A 20,331-nucleotide genomic window follows, 5' to 3' on the forward strand; every position below is an offset into this window, starting at 1 on the left:
GATAAACCCCAAGAACAATGTGGATTGAGTGAAAGCAGCAACATTATTAGAACACATCAGTGAAAGTTTGAAGAAAATCGGCCAATCGATGCAAAAGTTATGAATTTTTAAAGTTTTGGTGTTGGAACCGCTGGATGAGGAGACTACTAGAGATTATGACGTATGAGTGGACTACAATATAAAGAAAATATAAAGAAAATACTACAAAAATCCATTTTTCATGAAAATTACAAATTCCATCAACTTGATATTGACATAATGTTAAGGGTAGCAATTATTCCCCCTGCTTTCTGAAAGCGGTTGGTCCACTGCTCTTTCATAATTCTAGAAAAGTGAATTTTTGTTGAATATCCTTTATATTTTTTTTTGTATTGTTGTCCACTCATACGTCATATCCTCTAGTAGTCTCCTCATCCAGCGGTTCCAACACCAAAACTTTAAAAATTCATAACTTTTGCATCGATTGTCCGATTTTTCTCAAACTTTCACTGATGTGTTCTACTAATGTTGCTGCTTTCACTCAATCCACATTGCTCTTTGGGTTTACCTTCCCTTTAAGATAACAACTTCCACAGTACACTACATATAGTGCAATACAGAAGGAAATGGAGAGAGAGGCAAAACTGTGATAAAACAAAGAGCCTATAAGTTCAGCCCTCTCTTTGTAGTGAGCTAATCCCTTCCTGCCCTGCTACAAACCCAAACATTGAAAGAGGCACATACAGATGCTCCTACACAACTTCTGTAGGAGGTGCACTATTCTAAATCACAGACCCATAACGTGATAGAAAAGTAAAAATTCCTCTTTTCTTCATTACATCTGAGCTTATATCCTCATAAAATGTACAATGTATAATGAAGAATCCTTTCATTATACCACAACTACGTCGTAAGTTAAATTGTAAGATATATGCCATCAATACAACTCCACAAGCAATGTATGCTGCAACTGGGTCTGTAAGGCTAAATTAGTTTCGATTTATGTACAGAGGGTTTTACTGCCTCCTCAATGACATTGTCCACCTACACTGCCCCATACACACCTGAACTTGTATATATCAAACTCTGGGCATCGTATTCTCTTTGTTCTTACATGCTACACAGTGCACTGTGACTCATGCTGTCATGTTCACACAAAAAATTAAAGCTAAGATTGCAGCTAGGATCTGATCACACAGCACTCGTTATACTACACTCTGCTCCCGCAAAGGCAATTCACATTAAATTTTCATATAGTATCCGAAGCAGACTTACATCCATTCTACAATAGGACACTTCATTGCAACAACGTAAGACATGACATAGCGTTTGATTCTGCCTATATATCTGCAAACAGATATAGCAGCTAAATCACTCATATATTCAACCAATATTTACTAGAGAGAGGCTGAAAGAATCATATCAATCTGCGAGATGTCTTTCTTCTTATTCTATCCCCTGCTATGTAACCTTTCTGTGCGTGAGGCACTTTTATGTACTATATACAGACAATGATATCGACTAAAATATAACATTTGCTGTTTCATGCAACTTCCTTTGATCATCCAAATCTCAAATACAAAGAAATTTTACCGACTGTTATCCGTCCCTGACTTCACAGACTTTTTTCACTACACATCTCTGCTGGGGTGCAAGTGGTCCTTGCCTCACAAAGGATGATGTGCCAATTGCTGGTGTGGATGTTACAACTCTCCTCAGAGGGATTATCTAAGGAATTTTGGGGGTGCCATACCTATTAAAACACTGTACCTTACTTGAAATTGGCCAAGGGATGGGACCCCTATTTGGTAACTGATTTGCATGGCAATAATACTTCTTGCCGCTACAACAACAATGTCATTACGTTATCGTTAGGTTCAGTCCAATTTTTTTTTTTCCAGGTCCGTTGTTGCCGGATTTAGAAATTGCTGTAGTAGACTGTCCATCACTGTTTCAACTCAAACCGCGTTAATATAAGTACCAGTCTACTGGAATCAAATTTATAGGACATGGATAAATAGTATATGTATACAGGGCCGGCGCAGTGTTTTCAAAAGTGTGGGGCCCACTTCCGGGTTTCATGAGCTAACAAGCAAAAAAAAAAAAAAAAAAAAAAAGGCTCATCTTGCAAAAAAACAAATAAAAAAATAAAAAAATAAATAAATAAATAAAAAATAAAAAAATGTCCTCAGCTCATCTCGTGATGACAACTTATGTATTCCTTTGTATGGTGCACAGGGAAAGGGGGCCCGAGCCCCCACGGCCCCCACGGCTGCGCCGACCATGGTATAAACTTTGAATGAAATCAAACTGGTCTATCTGTGGTCTATCATGTGGTCCACATTTAGTACAGTGTATGAATAAGTCAAAAGTCATTTTGGTATAAGGGCTTAAGTTTTTGAAATTACAGAGGTATTTTGATTTGAATGACATTCCCCCATAGCTTCGGGTTTACATACGACACTATGATATGAATATTCATTATAAGTATGACAACATGCATATTCATGACCTAATATGTTTGGTGTACAATCGTATGTAAATTTATTCACGCGTATTTTGAACATTCCCATACTCGAGCTTCTTACGTGGCTTTTGTTTTGTACGCTACAACTACGGACTTCTGTTTTGAAAATGGGCAAAGTAACGAGAATCAAGAATATCAAAAAGATGGTTGTGAAGCAGTGTCCAAATTGCGAGAACCAGGTAAGACGAAATGTGCTTTTTGTTTGAAAGTTAACTGAGGTTGTTTGCGCTCTCTAATACACGACGATTGGTCTTTCAATTCATTGAACCCTACTAGGAAATAATGAATAGAATAGTCCCATATATTCGTTTTCTTGTAGGTACTTTCCTCCACACACTCTCTCTCTCTCTCTCTCTCTCTGTTCGATCTACGTAGGAGAGTTGATCGTATCACCGGACGCTTTTTTTTTCGTGGCTCTCAATTCGGTACTTAGTGGACGAAAATTCGGGCAAAAATAGCACGAATTATTCACAAACTCCTGAAAATTAAAAAACCGGCAAAATTATGAAAATTATTTTCTCCGATTTTTGGAAAATAGACTTCAAATAAATTTAGATCTATAAATTTACCCCTCTCCAAAAGTTGTCTTTTTGCGGGGTGTAAAATCGCATTTAATTCCGGACACAATTTTCGCAATGGAAAAATCGACATCTTTCGCACCTTGTCCTTGCACCAGAATCACAATTCATCCCACAAATCACCGTACACATTCTCACCGAGCGGACGACAAAGAAAAAATCGGCAAATGAGGCTCAAATTTCGTATTTTACGAAAAAAATTTACATAAAATGTCTATCTTGAACATTTGAAACAGTTCACGTGATAAAACCTTAAGAAAAATCGACTTTCGAATTGTACATGCTTTGTCTATGGGAGGGCAGGTGACGAGTTGCAGGCCTTGCGGGCCCCTTCCTTAGCGCACAACTTTCCGCATCGTTTGTGTTTAGGTCTATATAGGACGATAGTTGCAAATTTTCGGTATCGATCAGTGAACTTGTTCTATTATAATCTTCAGCATTTTTCCTGTATGTGAGCTGAGTGGGATTTCATAGAATTTCAGTGACGAAATGTGATTTAAACATGCATGAATATTAACTATGACGAGGTGTGGGTTAGTCAACTATAAATCTGAGGTAAAATGTGAATTTCTTCGCGTTTTTTACATTTTTATGTCACGTTTTTTTTCAATTTCGGTCCACACAACGTTGTGTGAGGCTATTCTATGAAGTCTCCCACGTACTGAATGTCATCAGTACGCAAAAATGTGCATGTCCGGAATTACCATGCTGTCTGGTAATACCATACCTGTACCTGTATACAAGTCTGATCGGACCCTGATCTGAGCGGTATGTGTTGTTGGTATGAATATATTATGCATACATGGTGCTGCATACAGCTACGCCTATGGCTGACGGAAGAAATGAAAGAAGAAAGAAAGAAAGAGGTGTCACTGACAGGAGTGATGAATGTGATGTGTTGTAAAAACAGAGAATTTGCCACAAACAGCAAACAGCAATTCTCTCACTTTTGAGTCTTGTATTGGCTTGCTTCCTCCATTTGCATTTGTTTGTTTACCAAATTGAAGCCTGTCATTCTGTTTAAATTCTTAGTCTACTTGGGAGTCTAGTGTCTAAATTGGACGTTCTCATTTTTATAGTCACCACTTATACTAGACGAGACGAGACTAAGATTCAATAGAATTTAGAAAGACAGGCTGATTGTGTCCGTGTAACTTAAAGGGAAGGTAAACCCAAAAAGCAATTTGGATTGAGTGAAAGCAGCAACATTAGTAGAACAAATCAGTGAAAGTTTGAGGAAAATCAGACAATCGATGCAAAAGTTATGAATTTTTAAAGTTTTGGTGTTGAAACCGCTGGATGAGGAGACTACTAGAGGATATGACGTATGAGTGGACAACAATACAAAGAAAATATAAAGGAAATTCAACAAAAATTCACTTTTCTAGAATTATGAAAGAGCAATGGACCAACCTCTTTCAGAAAGCAGGGGGAATAATAATGCTACCCCTAACATGTCAATATCAAGTTGATGGAATTTGTAATTTTCATGAAAAATGGATTTTTGTAGAATTTTCTTTATATTTTCTTGGTATTGTTGTCCACTCATACGTCATAACCTCTAGTAGTCTCCTCGTCCAGCGGTTCCAACACCAAAACTTTAAAAATTCATAGCTTTTGCATCGAGTGTCCGATTTTCTTCAAACTTTCACTGATGTGTTCTACTAATGTTGCTGCTTTCACTCAATCCACATTGCTCTTGGGGTTTATCTTCCCTTTAAAGGACAAGTTCACTTTCATTAACATAAGGATTGAGATAATGCAGCAATATTAGTAGAACACATCGGCAAAAGTTTGAGGAAAATTGGACAATCGATGCAAAAGTTATGAATTTTTAAAACTTTTGTGTTGGAACCGCTGGATGAGGAGACTACTAAGGCTCGTGATGTCATATGAGTACAACAGTATAAAGAAGATGTAAAGAAAATTCAACATATTTTCACTTTTTTCGCATTAATAAAAGAGCACTTGACTTGCCTCTTTCTAAAGGCAATGGCAATGATATTACCCATAACATATGTCAGTAACGAGTCAAAGGAATGTGTACTTTTTTAATGATGAAATTTTGTGAAATTCTCTTTATATTTTCCTTATATTGTTGTACGCATGTGACACCATACACTGCAGTAGTCTTCTCATCCAGCGGTGACTGCACAAAAACTTCAAAAATTCATAACTTTTGAACGGATTGTCCGATTTTCCTCAAACTTTCAATGATGTGTTCTACTAATATTGCTACATTCTCTCAATCCTTATGTTAATGAAGGTGAACTTGTCCTTTAAATGGGAAAGCCTGAAGAGGAGAAGAAATGCTGCTAGCCTCTTCCTCATGTACAAAATTCAGCACAACATGGCAGCCATCAATGCACAGCACTACACATCACCCATGATTGTTAGCAACACACGACAGTATCACCCAAACAAGTTGCTTGCAATTCCTACCCGAACCCAACTCTATCTGAACTCATTTTTTCCACGCACAGTAACTGCTTGGAATGGGCTTCCTAAAAACGCCCTTGAAGCCACTTCATTGGAGGCCTTCAAGGGAGCTCTTCCATTCAGCATCTAGACTTAGGAACTGGATTTTTACTCGCACCATATATTTTTAATGCACCAACAAGCATGCACTGCAAATGAGCACCTAAATTCAACTCCTCAGCACTACATCCTGACTTATGGATCCTGCTGAGTATCTTCGTAGAAGTTCGTAGAAGTGCAGGGTGTAAATGATTTAATTTGTGTCAAGCCATGTCAATGTGAATAACGTACCGGTAGTCCCCGGTATGGAAAAAGAAGTGAGAAAACAGAATATTTTGTGATTACAACAAAACCACAGTGATGGTAATGCATGGTAGTGTCATTTATCAAATCATTCACATTGTGCATTTGCTGATCCCTGTGATGTAGCCTGTTCATGTTCATGAGTGATGAATGCAAATTGTAGCAGAGTTCAGAATTAGATTGTTCCACTGCACTGTGCTGTGCATGCATATTGAGGCAGAATTTTAGTGTGTCTGTTGTAGTGTTGGTCCAGTTGGTAAACTCCACCTCACTCTTCCACTTCCAGCCCTTTAACAGAAAAAAAAAAAATATGATAGAATTTTAAAAGTTAAATAATATCACATTAGTTTGTATCAAAATCTGTCACTAGGGCAAAAAAGGCATTAAAATAGTGTGTAATATTCATGAATTTTGTGTGTGTGTATGTGTGTGTTTTCAAACAGCATTCCAATGTATGTTTCCTTTCAAAGTTCAGTGAAAATAGCTAGTTTTTGGACAGAAACATCTTGCTCAAAATGACCCCCTGCAGAGGTACATATATTAGAGAGAATGATACATAAAGAAAAGAGAGATTACCAACTTATGCTAGTAGAATCTAATCAGTTTAGGAATTTCTTTATAATGCACAGAAAATGGCTCAAATAGTATGGATGAGTGAAGGAAAAGCACATTCTGGCATTCTGTGCTGAAGATCTTGAGTATTCATTATCTAAACTGTAAGTTTGTAATTTCTTTCACCTCAGGAGTCCGACACAGTTTGTTAATATACAGTCAACCATGCTGAAGTCCAATAATCATCTTCTAACTAGTCAAAGGTCTTTTCAAGTTCTCTTCTCTTTATATTCTGTTGGTTTTGATTCCTCATAAGTCAAAATTTCTCTAAGTCATAGCTATTTCTTTAGTCCAAGTAGATTCAACTTAGGCAAGGTTGATTGTAGACCTACACTTGTACATACAGGTGTATGTGTGTTTGTTTGCTCAAATTTACTTCTTCACATCACTGGGTTATAATATGGATAAAACAAAATACAATGTCTTCTGTATATCAAACACCCTGAAACACTGGTAATGTGTAATTCTACTGAATCAATTACTAAATATATGTCACTTGATGCAGTGTGTACCAGTTCACACTTTAGTGTATATCAAGACCAAAACTCTGATTTCAAGTACCAAATGGTATAATACAACATCATGAGAAAAGGCTTGAATTCAACTGTTTTAGAGTAGTAACTCAGTAGAATTCTTGCTCGTTCTGCCTTTCACTACATGTAACTATTTGTGGAGTCATATGGAAAAAGAAGATATTTCGTTGATTGTTGCAATCCTTTGCAAAACCAGTGAAGAAAACTCTACATGTAAAGTACAGTTGTAGATGAACTTTACAGTACATTACCATGACTGCTAATGCTCATTTGAGCAATCATAGAGGACTCATTTGTTTTGAAATCTAAACTAGTTCACCAAAATTTCAAAAACTTACTTTATTTGTAAACAAAGGTTGCTGGAGAGACTTACCCCAAAATAGTTACAAGGAATGCATACAAACTTGTATATCTGAGAACTGCAATGCATTTAGTATAAACTGGTGATTTGAGTAGCAAGGTCATGATAGAAAACTTCATAAATTTGTCAGTACATAATACAATATAGATATTAGTACCCTGGACTATTGTCCAAGCTTCCTTGTGGAAAGGTTTTTGCCAGAATATCTGACTTTAATGAATTCATGAAGAGGAACATACAATGTAATTATTCTGAGTTTGTTGATAATTTTGGTTTTTTTTTTTTTAATCAAATTGTAGGTTTTGCAAGTGATGGTGTGGTGTGTAGGCCCATCCTTTGAACTTCTGTGTAGAATACAGATGACTCGCTTTCTGACATCTTTTATTGGGGATAGTTTTTAATTGGGGCAAAGGTCATACTCCTGAGTCATTTCAATTAAGCAGTGGTAAGTGTAGAGCATTGTAAGCCTACATAGACCTGTGCAGAATACTTTATTTCCATTTTGTAAATGAGCGTATAGTACCAAAATCACACATATGGCACATGTGTCAGGTTAAAGGGAGCATATGGTTTTGGTTGAGACCTACAATGTACGTGTAATTTCAGGTTTCTAACATTTTTTGATGAGATAATGAGAAACCTCTTCTGAAAATATTTCTGCTTGCTGTATGTTCTAGTAGTTCGTGTCTTGATTCCGCAGAATTAAAAACATGTGAAGCTCATCTCACCCGGCTAAGTGCAAAAAATTACTCGCACAAAAATATCAAGTTTACAATTAATCAACATGTTCTGTAGAGGATAACTTTCCCCTGAGCAATTACCCAGACCCTGCCCCTTCCCCTGACTCTACTCCTAAATCTGAACCTGATCCCAGCCCAAACCCAAACTCTAAACCTAAACCTAACCCTAATCTTAACCCTAACCCTATCACTAACCAGTATTAAGCTGGGGGGGGGGGGGGGGTGTCCTGATTATGTAATCAACATATTGCAATATCCTACATAAGGAAGGGGGAGGCAGTAATATTAATTTCCTACTGCAACGACCTTTGTATGCAGTTTTTCAAAGACTTGCAAAACACAGGAACTGAATGCCATGTCTAATGAGGACAAAACTTTGACCTCAGTGTTTACCGTAAGATCACATTAGTCAGTGTCATGGATCTCCGTGTTGTGTAGACCTGTAAATTAACACAAGTTTACAAGTGTACGCGTGCACAATATTTCAGTGTTAAGTTTGTGAGTGCACTTATAAGTGTGTGCAATATTCATACTCATCACAAATCACATATAATGTACTTATGTTTGTTTAGATCTTCCTCATACACTCAGACAGCTGAAAAAAAAAAAAAAAATCTGTGGGTGTTTCAGCATACCTGGTACTTGCATACAAGGTAGTAATGCCATGCTTAAAGGAGAGCTCCGGAGGGTTTTTTTCAGACTTTTACATTTAAACAACTATATTAACTATATTGGTTGTACTGGGTACAGAGTTTCAGAATTTATAGTGTTTGGGATGAGGAATAAGAATGTTTTCAAAATTGATAGCAAATCATAATGAACAAGGATGGTGACACGGCAGAGCGTCACCTTAGGAATGCATGTGTGGGGGCTCAAGGAAGCAAGAAAGCATGCATAAATCTTACACAGAAGGTGTAATGAGATTACATTAACTACTATATTTCTGACATATATGTGAGCCTCTATGTCATCATCCTTGTTCAATGTAATGTTTTGGTTTTTCAGAGTATTGATATAAATCTGCTCGAGGACCACAATAAATTCTACAAATCTATACAATGGAGCTGTCAATTTATGTATTACATGATGTGAAATTATGAAAACCATCCTGGACTTACCCTTTATGTCTGGACAGAATAAGAGAGTGAAATGTAATGAAGGTCAAAGCAGAGGCCCACTTTTGTTTTGTCACTTTTATTATGCATGAACTCAAGGAACTGGTCTGCTTTAATTCTCTTTCACACTTTGCTCATTAAAGAAATTTTATCAAACAAGGCAATACTACAACTACAATGTACTTTTTCTTCATCTTGGCAATGATCAAAATGATTTCTGTCTTTACTCAGGTACCCGTGGCTTGCAAATTGTGCAGATGTGGCCATTCATTCTTCAGCAAACGATTGATCCAGTCAAAAGCAGATGGAGGTAGTTATTCCTTGATATGGTACAATTTTCCTAATTTGTGAATGTAGGTTGGGGTCATTCATACAGATGATAATGCTAGTATGAGTGCGTGTATTATGATGATTGTAATGCACTATATCACTATGCATTCACGTTATTTTTGTTATACCAATAATGTACATATTCATTTTGCTATGCTTATTCCAAATCAGTTTTTTAACAAAAAAAAAAGGTACTGTATAAGTGGAAATATATAAGGTGTGGAAATTTGTGCGCAATTCGTAGAACCAGAAGCTAGCGTGAGAATAAAAGCATGCGAATATTTTTGCATGCCATATGTCCCAGTAGTTATGCAAAATTGATCTTACGGGGCTGAGTGCGAATATTAATTCATGTGAAAATATCCACTTTTACAGTACTTAGATTGTAAATGAGAAATTTGTTGGTATGTGAATTGTTCCTTGTTTAACTAGGTCTCTCTTTTTATAAGTATCTATTATTTCATTTTATACAAAGATAAAAATGTAAAGACTTCCAAACTACATTTCAAATGCAGGGTCAAAAGGTCTTATCTGATAATGATTTTCCAACATTCGCCAAGGAAGGAGGTTAATATGTTTTCATCAGTGTTTGTTTGTCTGTCTGTCTGTCTGTCTGTCTGTGTGAACAATAACTCAAAAAGTTGTAGACAGATTTGGATGAAACTTGCAGAAAAGGTTGACAGTGACTCAAGGAACAGCTGACTGAATTTTGGTAGTCATCTGGGAATTTCTATGGATTTTTGAAAGATTTCATTTCTTTTTGCGGATAGGGTCAGTGAACGTGGGAGTTAAAGCAGTGCATATTTGAGGTTGGCATACACGCTCTAAAGCGCGTTCTCTGCTAGGGCGAGGTGCTGCGCAGCTGGAAGCTGATGACGTAAACAAAAGGTATCCATTTTGGAAAATTGGAAAATTTTCATCATGTGAGTTGGGGTGGAAATGACTTGCTTGGCGGAGGTCTGCGCTCTCAGAATGCTTTTCTAATTTTTCAAATGAAACTATGATGCACAGTTAAGATTATAATTTTCAACTCATGTCATATCCTAATATCATAAAGGAAAATTTTGTGAAGCATGCTTTTATGAAATATAATATTGGTGCTTTGCTACTACAGTGTATGTTTGATTTGCAAACATGACTCATTGAACTAATCAATATGATAAAATTTCTCAATGATAAGCCATAGGCAAATCATGGTGCAATAAATAGAAATAGTATTTCCTTATATCTATTCACAGCAGAGTTAATGTAGAACAACCGTGGCCAAAGCAAAACAAAACAAAACAAACAAGCAAATCAAAATGAATACACAATAAAACAAAACAGTCAGAAGAAAGATCCATTTAAAAAATCATGTCTCACTGTGTGATGTGTTACCCTAACCATCATATCTGTGATGAATGGAGTATATATGCAAGATCTAGTATAGACCAAAACTGTTATGACACTGATGACCACTAGATCCAATCTGAAAGTAAAGATATGGTATGACTTCAAAACAGAAACCACAAAAAACATTATATGCTCCATCTGATACTTTCTGTTTTGCTTACTCAGCAAACAAGAACTTGTATCGATTACAGTTTACTCAACAGGAGCAGTTTTGTCACCTTTCATTGGTTTCAAAATTGAGACCTTGTTGTCTTGTGAAGCAGCAATTGACTCATGTTTATGATTTAGCTTATTTTCATTTCATCCACACTATGGGATACAAAAGAGTGGACTGGATTTCTAAAATGTATATTGGTGGGAGCTTTATGACGTGGTCTTTCTGAATAAGATTAATTACGCTTTTGTAAACCTCGATCATATGAATTATTCTTAATCCAGATGAGTTCATCTTGAGTGATAATGTGCAAATCCTGTGATTATACATTGTAGATACTGTTCCAACACTGTGTTTCTTTTCATATTACGGGTAATTTAACACTGACCCGGTACATTTGTAAGTTTAGTGAATGAGATGACACATCTCATGGTACATTGTAGCTCACAGGAGTCACAGGTTTATCAGAACATGGATCTAATATACATGGACTGTTCACGGCAGTCTTTCTTTGATGTAATCATCGTCGCCAACACATGATTATGTGCATCTTAATGAGTACATTCAGGTGTCTGGACAATAACGATTGTGTGATCATGTATCGTCACTAACAAAAGAATCGTTTCCCTCATTTCAGTCTTGTTTCGCTGATGTGCCTTTTTCAGACGGAAATGTCTTTGAATAAATACAGATGATGAGGAGCAGCAAAACCTGAGAACATGACAAATTTTGTGTCAAAAGATGGGTAATTGCTGATTCAAACATTTTCGCACACATATATTAAAAGACCTTGCCTAATGGCAAGATATACCTGTTCTCTACCATTATCATCCATTTTTGCTCTGGAATAAGCTGCAGAAAAGTGAAATATTGAGATCACAAATGATAATCATTCTGTCAAAATGTTAGCTTTCTTTTAGAAACTGCCTGCTTCTCCCAAGCGAAATTGTTTGAGGCATGATTTCCTAACATACACCACAAGTGCACATTCACTTTACTTGGTTTTTGTGAGTTATTTTCTTCTGCGCATATAGTTTTAGATTTCTCAAACCTCCGTCTTGTTCTTCTCCTGGCTTGCTGGCGGCGACAATGATGGGATCAAAGCAGTGAAGCATGTTAAGAATATCTTTGTGGTGCTTTTGAGATGCACAGGTGCATGGATTAATTAACGATACAATGAATGTCCATGTATATTGGGTCCATGATCAGAACTGCTGCTATGCCCACTGTGGAGAAATACTACACAGGTTGTTGTAGCCTGTGTCTGTGAGCATGTGCACATTGCATATCCCTGGCCTTAGCGCACAATATCTGTTCTGGAAAGTCCATTCATCAAATCTTGGCTTTAATATTGTGCCCTTTGAGGTGAAACCCCTCTCCTGTCATGTGAGCCCCATGCCACCAGGCCTCTTGTTCTTTTCTTAATAATGGTTCCTGCCCTTCTTTAAGATTCTTTGCAAAGATCTTTTGATCATGCATAGATTAAAATGTCAATAGATCCCGTTTGCCTCATGAGAAGAAGAGTGACTGATTCCATTGTGTGATCAGCGTGGTGTATACATGTGCATGTAGCAATTGTTCAGATGCATTCACTGTTACAGTTCAGATGTCCTGCTGAGAAGTTTATTGGGGAGTCAGAGAGTGCAATAGAGTCTGAAGTTTGTCGTTTCTGGAGTTGCTTGCCAAATATTTCAGGCAAAAATTTACAGCTTCCTTATTCATGGCCTCTTTTTTGCATACAAATTGTTTCTTTTGAAAATAATGAAGAAAAAAGAATTCTGCACTACTTTGCTTTCCTTTTACGATTGAATGTAGGACAGTGTGCAGTATGCCAAATACATGTTGCATAGTCTATACTGCCAACTGCGTTTTGGCAAATTTCCCCCTGAATACTTGGTGCCATGAAAATGCTTTAGCATACATAATTCGTGATTGCAAATTCCACCACTCCCGAAATTGTCTTACAAGACCCAATTTGTAAAACACATGTACACGTGTTGACATAAGTTAACACCTCTAAGCTGACAAATCACAGAATTTGATGTGTTGAAATAGTCCTGCTTTTGTTTGTTTGTTTTTTGCTTTTATGAAATGGCAAGATGTAATTGGAAGTTACTTTACGCATCTTGCATATTATATTATGCTTATTCTCGCCAGATGATGATGGGACAGGCGTGAAGAGACGTCGTACGGAGCGTGTTAGAAGAGAGAGACCAGACTACTACAGTGCCAGCGAGTTTGAGAACCATTTACGGCGGGTTGGTATTCTGAGAAGAGAAAGGAGTCTCCAGTGTGGATGCGGATATGACTTGCATGAAACATACCAAAACCTTTGCACACCTTTTTCTTTTTTGTGTTTTATGTTTGCCATACAGTACAGTGTAATTTTGTTGAAATGATGCCTGCTTAGAGACAAAAGGTTGTCTTCTAAATAATTTGTGAGTGTTTGTGAGTGGTAGCATGATAAGTGTGTTTTTCATCATAGATATGAGCTGAATGAATGAATGAATGAATACAATAGATTGTAAGTGTTAAGTGTAATGCTGTACAGCCATGACATGGGATACCTCTTTCTGTGTCATTGCTTAGCAACCACAAGGAATGATAAGGTATGAAAGACACTATTCCAGTGTCGGAGTCTCGGTAGGAAACAATCATTATTCTTTTTTATTTTTTTTAAACCAGATCACCACGGTATTCCAAGCTATTTGAGTAAAGGTTACGGAAAGCCGGTCAACTTAAATTGCTACACACTGATCGCAAGCTTGGGTGGTTGTTGGCTGGTATCCATGTGTCTTGTGAGATTGTAGACCTGTGTGTAACAAACCACGGCAGCTTTAATATCAGTTGATAAGGATGGCTGAACAGCAACCTCTGCTTTCATGCATGACTAGTGCTACCATGTCACAGCTTCTCTTGCCATTTTCAGTAGTAGATCGACTGGATGTTGTGTTATATGACAGGATTTTATGTTATGTAATACGATGAGGTAGTGTAGTGTATGATTTTTCTGTAGCGTAGTAACAGTTCTGATATCCGAGAATTTTTAAGTGCATTCAATTATTATGTTGTGTATTAACAACATTGAATATGAATATAATGTATGTTTAAATGCCAGTGTAGCAAATCCTTTGATGCAAATTCATATAAGCAAATTAAAAACATTGCAGTGTATTTAAAGTTACGCAACTTTCCTAAATAGGGTGACTTGCACTCTCTTTGATCAGCATTCACATATTAGGATTCAAAGTACACAAGAATATTCATTCTGTCAACAGTCCTGGTGCATGCATAGTGTGGATATCAAAGTGTTTGACTTCACTTTTTTTTTTTTTTTATTGGTACATAATCTGATTTAAAGGGAAGATAAACCCCAAGAGCAATGTGGATTGAGTGAAAGCAACAACATTAGTAGAACACATCAGTGAAAGTTTGAAGAAAATCGGACAATCGATGCAAAAGTTATGAATTTTTAAAGTTTTGATGTTGGAACCGCTGGATGAGGAGACTACTAGAGATTATGACGTATGAGTGGACAACAATACCAAGAAAATATAAAGAAAATTCTGCAAAAATCCATTTTTCATGAAAATTACAAATTCCATCAACTTGATGTTGACATATGTTAAGAGTAGCAATTATTCCCCCTGCTTTCTGAAAGCGGTTGGTCCATTGCTCTTTTATAATTCTAGAAAAGTGAATTTTTGTTGAATTTCCTTTATATTTTCTTTGTATTGTTGTCCACTCATACGTCATATCCTCTAGTAGTCTCCTCCTCCAGCGGTTCCAACACCAAAACTTTAAAAATTCATAACTTTTGCATCGATTGTCCGATTTTCCTCAAACTTTCACTGATGTGTTCTACTAATGTTGCTGCTTTCACTCAGTCCACATTGTTCTTTGGGTTTACCTTCCCTTTAATGCGTGCACTTGGGTTTTGACACAATAGAAGGCTTTTAAGAGACATTGGTCTATCAGTAAAGGCAGAAAGTCAATCTGCGACTAGAAAAAATTGGAGTGTCTGATCTATTTCCATTCATTCAGCCACATTTAATATGATTTTCTTTCAACAAAAGGTGATCAAAATGATTGATATCCTGACATAATCACCCATCAAAATTTTTATGGAGTTCAAAGTCAAGAATATGTGTGCCCTTTAGTGTGTGCATGTTTTATCCATTTTTGCTTCAGTAATCAATTCTGCAAGTTAGAGGCGCAAAGGGTAAGCAACATTTCTCTACCTTGAGGCAAATGTTGCATTTAGTGTGATATGTGGTTCTCTGTTGTTATTGGTGTTCTAATGAATCTGTCTGCTTTGTTGTTTTCTTTTGTTTGTTTCTGCAGATATCCACCTCCAAGTCAGGGGACAAAGGTGATGACAAGTCGAAGAAGAAGAAAGTGAAGAGGGGTCGACCGAAGGGGTCACAGAATAAAAACAAAGATGGTACGAGTGCTGGTATGTCGGGCATCGGTATTCTGTATACTTACTTCTATGTCATGTTTAATGGTTTTGTATTTTAAATGAAACAGTGAAAGAGCAGTAGGCATACCTTCAAACTGTATCCTGTTATCTTTTGTCTTTCAGCTTAAAAAAAAAAAAAAAAAAAAAAAACTCTCTATGAACAAGTGCAGAAAACTTACACAAACAAACAGTGAAATATTCGCCAGATTTGACCAAATGGTACAGAATGAACCGTTCACACGGTTTAATTACCACATAGCGATATCCGTCACTGACAATGTAAATGTAATGTAAATGGGATGAAGTGATTGTGTCACTGTCTTCAAAATTTCCCATTGTCTTTCAATCAAATCTTCACTTTGATCTTTTTAATGAATTGATGAAGACAAGAAATTGTATCGTATTGTATTGTAATTGTGAGCAGTGAGTTAGCTCAGTCGATAGTGCATCTGCCTCATTATCCAAAGGACCTCGGTTCTGTTCCTAGGTTGCACTGAGCAATGTTGTGTGTAATCATACCTTCCCCTCTAGTAAGAAGCAAAACACTCTGTCCCTTAGATAGGACATAAAATGGAGGTTCCATGTGTGAGAAAGTCACAAGCACAAGCAAGAGTCTCATGCATGTAAAAGATCCCGCTTCATTTGTTTATCGCAAAGAGCAGGGTAGGTATATAACCCGATGAAGTGGTCCCGCCTTACATCCAACTGGACTCCATGAAGACCAGCTATCTCAGCTGAATATATGGGCTATCCAGCCATATTCTCAGATGGAAATGAAACAAACAAAGCAAAAATTTGTATTTTTGAGATACAAGGTTTTGATGCTCCAAATGCGAAATACAACTTTTGAAAATCATAGAATTTCTATTTGTAGGCGTTTTCAAGACGAGTGCCATTTTGAATACTTTGTGGTTAACAGCATTAGTGTTTAGATGTATTTAGATGTGTCAGCAAGTTTGACATTACCAGCAGTTTGTTTGTTTAATTTTCACCAATAATGGAAATTCAACAAAGCAAGAAACAAAATTGAAAAATCAAATTCAAATTGCCCTTTCTTAGAATTGCTTCTTCACTCACCAGTATGTTTGATATTTGAGTATTTGATCTGAAGTTTTCTGATTTAAAGGGACTGTACAGTACTGGTTGAGGTGGGGATTCATGTTTTGAATATTCCTAAATGAGATAACGAGAAACCTCTTATGAAATATGAAAGAGCTTGTAATTTTAAGAAGGATTCAATGTTTATTTGATGAAAATTGGTTTTCAAATGGCTGAGATATCAAAAAAAGTGATAATAATAAAAGGCAACAGGCCACGCCTTTTATTAGGATCTCTTTGTTTCACCTTGTTTTTGGGTATCTAAGCCATTTCAAAACTGATTTTCATCAAATAAACTGTTGATACCCCTTAGAATTGCATGCTCTTTGACATCTTATAGAGTGGTTTGTGAATATCTCAAAAACATTAAAAACTAAATCCTCACCTCAACCAGAACTGTACACACCCTTTGAAGTCAAGCACTCATTGTTAGCGATATTGGATGTTTGGATTTACAGAACAGAAGGAGAAAGACAAGGAGATTGACATGTACGCCAACATCCCCACGGACAAGGCCTTCATCTACGCAGTGGTCCTGGCAGAAATCAACGAGAAGATACAGAGCCAGACATTTAAGCTGCCCGCCAGCCCGGGCGAAGTCGCGAGCACATCCAGAAAGGGGCTGCCGGAGAAGGCGTGACACTTTGGGGCATTGGAGGAGCATAGCTCCATCATCTCCATTTGTTTTCCATCTGCTCTGCCTTGGTTGAGGGCCAGTGGCATAATATACTGAACCGGACTCTTTGAGATGTAGAGCTGGACTTGGGAACCTGCGTGCAATTTGGCGTGTGGGAGCCACATGCACCTGCCGAGAGCGCGCTGAAACAAGTGGGAGGATCCTCACCAACAGTACGAGGGCGCTCTTTTCCTCCGCACTTGGGTGTGGCTCCATGTTGGATGAATCTCTGGAGATGTCTAACTTTCAAATGAGATTCTTGTGTGCCTCCAGCAGCTGCGTCTTCTGGTTTGGTACTGGCGGCCAGGCTTCGGTGTGTGGAATTCTCTCAAAAGAGGGGTTTGTGTAATAGAGGCAGCACATTTGGCCAGTGCAAAGGAGGAGACTTGAAAAGAGGGCAGTTATAATCCTTTGCATGCGTGAATCCTATGTGCCATGAACCGCCTGTATGGGACACTGCCACAGGTCACAGTCAAAGGGTTACGCCGTGTACTGTCTGACACTCTTGTTGCTGCTAAGCATGTGTATGTGTAAGAAGCAGTCATTTGAACTGCACTGGAGGAAATTTGTGTTGTCACCAAAAATATTATGGATTTCACTTGTCACTGCCCTATGGTGTTTCTCACTTCATGCGACCTTTGTTAGTATTTTTCAGACCCACTGCTGCACATGTATGTAATCCTATGCAAAATTGTCTTGATGTAATGTCATAATGAATCAGCACTATTACTGCCCAAGAATAAGGGAGATACTCACCATTGTAATGAATGTAAACAGTTTAGTTGCCATTGCTAAGTCTACAAACAGTTGTCAATTCCACATAATCACTCCAATACGGGAATTCCCCTGTACTTGTATCATCAGTGTCATGCATAGTGTTGCTAGTTATATTTGTGTCTTGTTGCCATGTAGATGAGATAGAAGTTGCTAAGCGCTGAATTTCTGATTTGTGGTATTTATAAGTTTTCACTCCTCTGTGCTGTGCTATTCAGTGATATGTGATATTTCTCATTTTGTTTCCAAAGTAATTTCTGCAGTGATAAAGCCAACTACCACACAAACATTTGAAAAAAGATTAAAAAAAAAAAAACAAAGAAAGAAACCTTTTAAGATAGTCAACGGTTAAGAGTTCAAGCAGGCCAAACAATAGGTATGAACAGTGAACTGTTTGTGTACAAAATAAACAGCATTTTTAGGTGGTAATATTTACAGAATTAACCACACTAGGTCAGTTAGAACACGGTATGTAGTAACATGCTTCACAAAGACTTCAACATTTAGTCAAGAGATAACTTTGATATCACATTTAAGATCTTCTATTTGATCGAAAGTCTAATTCTTATTTTGAGCCCAAGCATCTAATACATTTATCTTAGTTGGTTCAGCTTTTGCACCCACAACTTTCTTTATCAGGGCAGCATAATGACAGAGGATTTTCAGTTGAGAAAAGCATCAGATATGATTATCTTAAAAATTGTAAGACTTCCTTCCTTTCTAGCATCTGCAAAATTGGAAGGGCATCCCACTCCAAAAGGAAAAATGTCAGTTTTGTGGAAAAAGTAAGAATATATGCAACTGGAAATCAGTGGTACAGTACATCTCTCCTTTTCTCTGATGAAAATCATGATTGATACAACCTTCTGTCAATTTGTTTCCTTCCTGTGAGCCTTTTCACCAAGAAACAAACCCCAATCCCATCTCAAAAACTCTCTCCTTGCTGTTCAGCTTCTTGTCATTAAAACCGATTGGATGCATTGTCACGCGCTTGAAGTAGGTAGGACCTACATCATGGAGTAGAGAAGCGTGGTGTGTATGTCACAAAGACACTATGAGCGGACATCTGGGATAGGGAAAGGAGCTGATTGGCTGGCAGACACCCAGGCACGGCAATTCATCCTCCGGATCTTGCGTCGAAAGAGTGACCTCGCATGACCTCCGCACGAAAGCAGGATCCTGACCGTCCGCGGGCTGGCAAACTCTGAATAGCCATGTGACCCATTGTTCTACACAAACACAGGATTTGTGTATGTAACCATGGGCTAACTGTGCTTTATAAATGTTTATATTGGCAACTGGCTGAACTCATCGGTACCGCCCGTACATTTTGTTCCTTTCCAGACTACCATGGGAGTGTTTGGTGGTGTTGTTTTAGGGAATACAATGGTGTTGGTGGTGTTTTGTTTGCCCATGCACTCCTCCCCCACCCTCCACCTGTAAAATGGAGGGAATCTGTGGGAGAAAGCACCTTGCATATATATATATATATATCTAAAACATGAAACTGCAGGAATTAGCATGGCAAGACCTTGTAGTCTATTAACAAAGAATAATTGGCACCAATTGTCGGGCTAAGCTGAACTTAATGTCACCTTTGTATCTCATAAAATTGTGTGTTTGTGGTAGTGAAAGTGTGTGTGCACATGTGTTTTTGTGTGTCTGTGTGTGTGTGTGTGTGTGCGTGTGTATATGACCTGCACATCATGTTACTTCCACTTGTGCAACTCATTCATCTCAAAGCGACATTGATTGTATGTGCATTCATGTTTTAACATTCTGTAGACAATGCAATAGTTACAAGAAGTGATCAGTATGGTGTGCTACTCTGAACACTTCTACTCAATTTTCTTTTCTTTTCTTTTTTTTCGGAAAGCTAGCTTGTCTTTGTAATATGATTTTAAGGTATCACAGATGAGAAATATGTTTAAGCATTTAGAAGCACATGTACATTGTATTGTGATTTGTTTTTGTTAGACATTCAAAGATATTCTTATTGGATGAAGTGAATGGAAGTTCCTTTTTACATTTTTATACCCCCGCCAAACGAAGTTTGAAGGGGGTATATAGGAATCAGCGGACGGTCGGGCGGTCGGTCGGGCGGTCGGTCTGTTGCAAATTTTGCGTCGCAAACTACTTCCTCAGTTTTCAACCGATTCCCATAAAACTTGGCACAGGTGTGTGCCTTGGGTTGTAGATGTGCAAGACGTATTTTTTGA

General features: G+C 37.5%; 1 protein-coding gene across 1 annotated transcript; it reads left to right on the forward strand.

Annotated features, from left to right (window-relative positions):
* Window positions 1–2,613: 2,613 nt before the first annotated feature.
* LOC140233138 (UPF0547 protein C16orf87 homolog) lies at window positions 2,614–18,382 on the forward strand. The gene is made up of 5 exons (XM_072313254.1): window positions 2,614–2,685; window positions 9,458–9,536; window positions 13,260–13,360; window positions 15,447–15,558; window positions 17,121–18,382. Exons 1-5 carry the CDS (start codon window positions 2,614–2,616, stop codon window positions 17,300–17,302), a joined length of 546 nt encoding a protein of 181 aa, XP_072169355.1. The 3' UTR covers window positions 17,303–18,382.
* Window positions 18,383–20,331: the final 1,949 nt, after the last annotated feature.

Source organism: Diadema setosum, chromosome 9, assembly GCF_964275005.1.
Source record: "Diadema setosum chromosome 9, eeDiaSeto1, whole genome shotgun sequence".
NCBI lineage: Eukaryota > Metazoa > Echinodermata > Echinoidea > Diadematoida > Diadematidae > Diadema > Diadema setosum.

Bases quoted from the DNA above. Each gene is read 5' to 3' on its own strand.
- LOC140233138 (XM_072313254.1), top strand. From the start codon at position 2,614: ATGGGCAAAGTAACGAGAATCAAGAATATCAAAAAGATGGTTGTGAAG. The intron at 2,686-9,457 runs GTAAGACGAAAT...GTCTTTACTCAG, and splicing joins GTCCAAATTGCGAGAACCAG to GTACCCGTGGCTTGCAAATT. The intron at 13,361-15,446 runs GTTGGTATTCTG...TTGTTTCTGCAG, and splicing joins TTGAGAACCATTTACGGCGG to ATATCCACCTCCAAGTCAGG.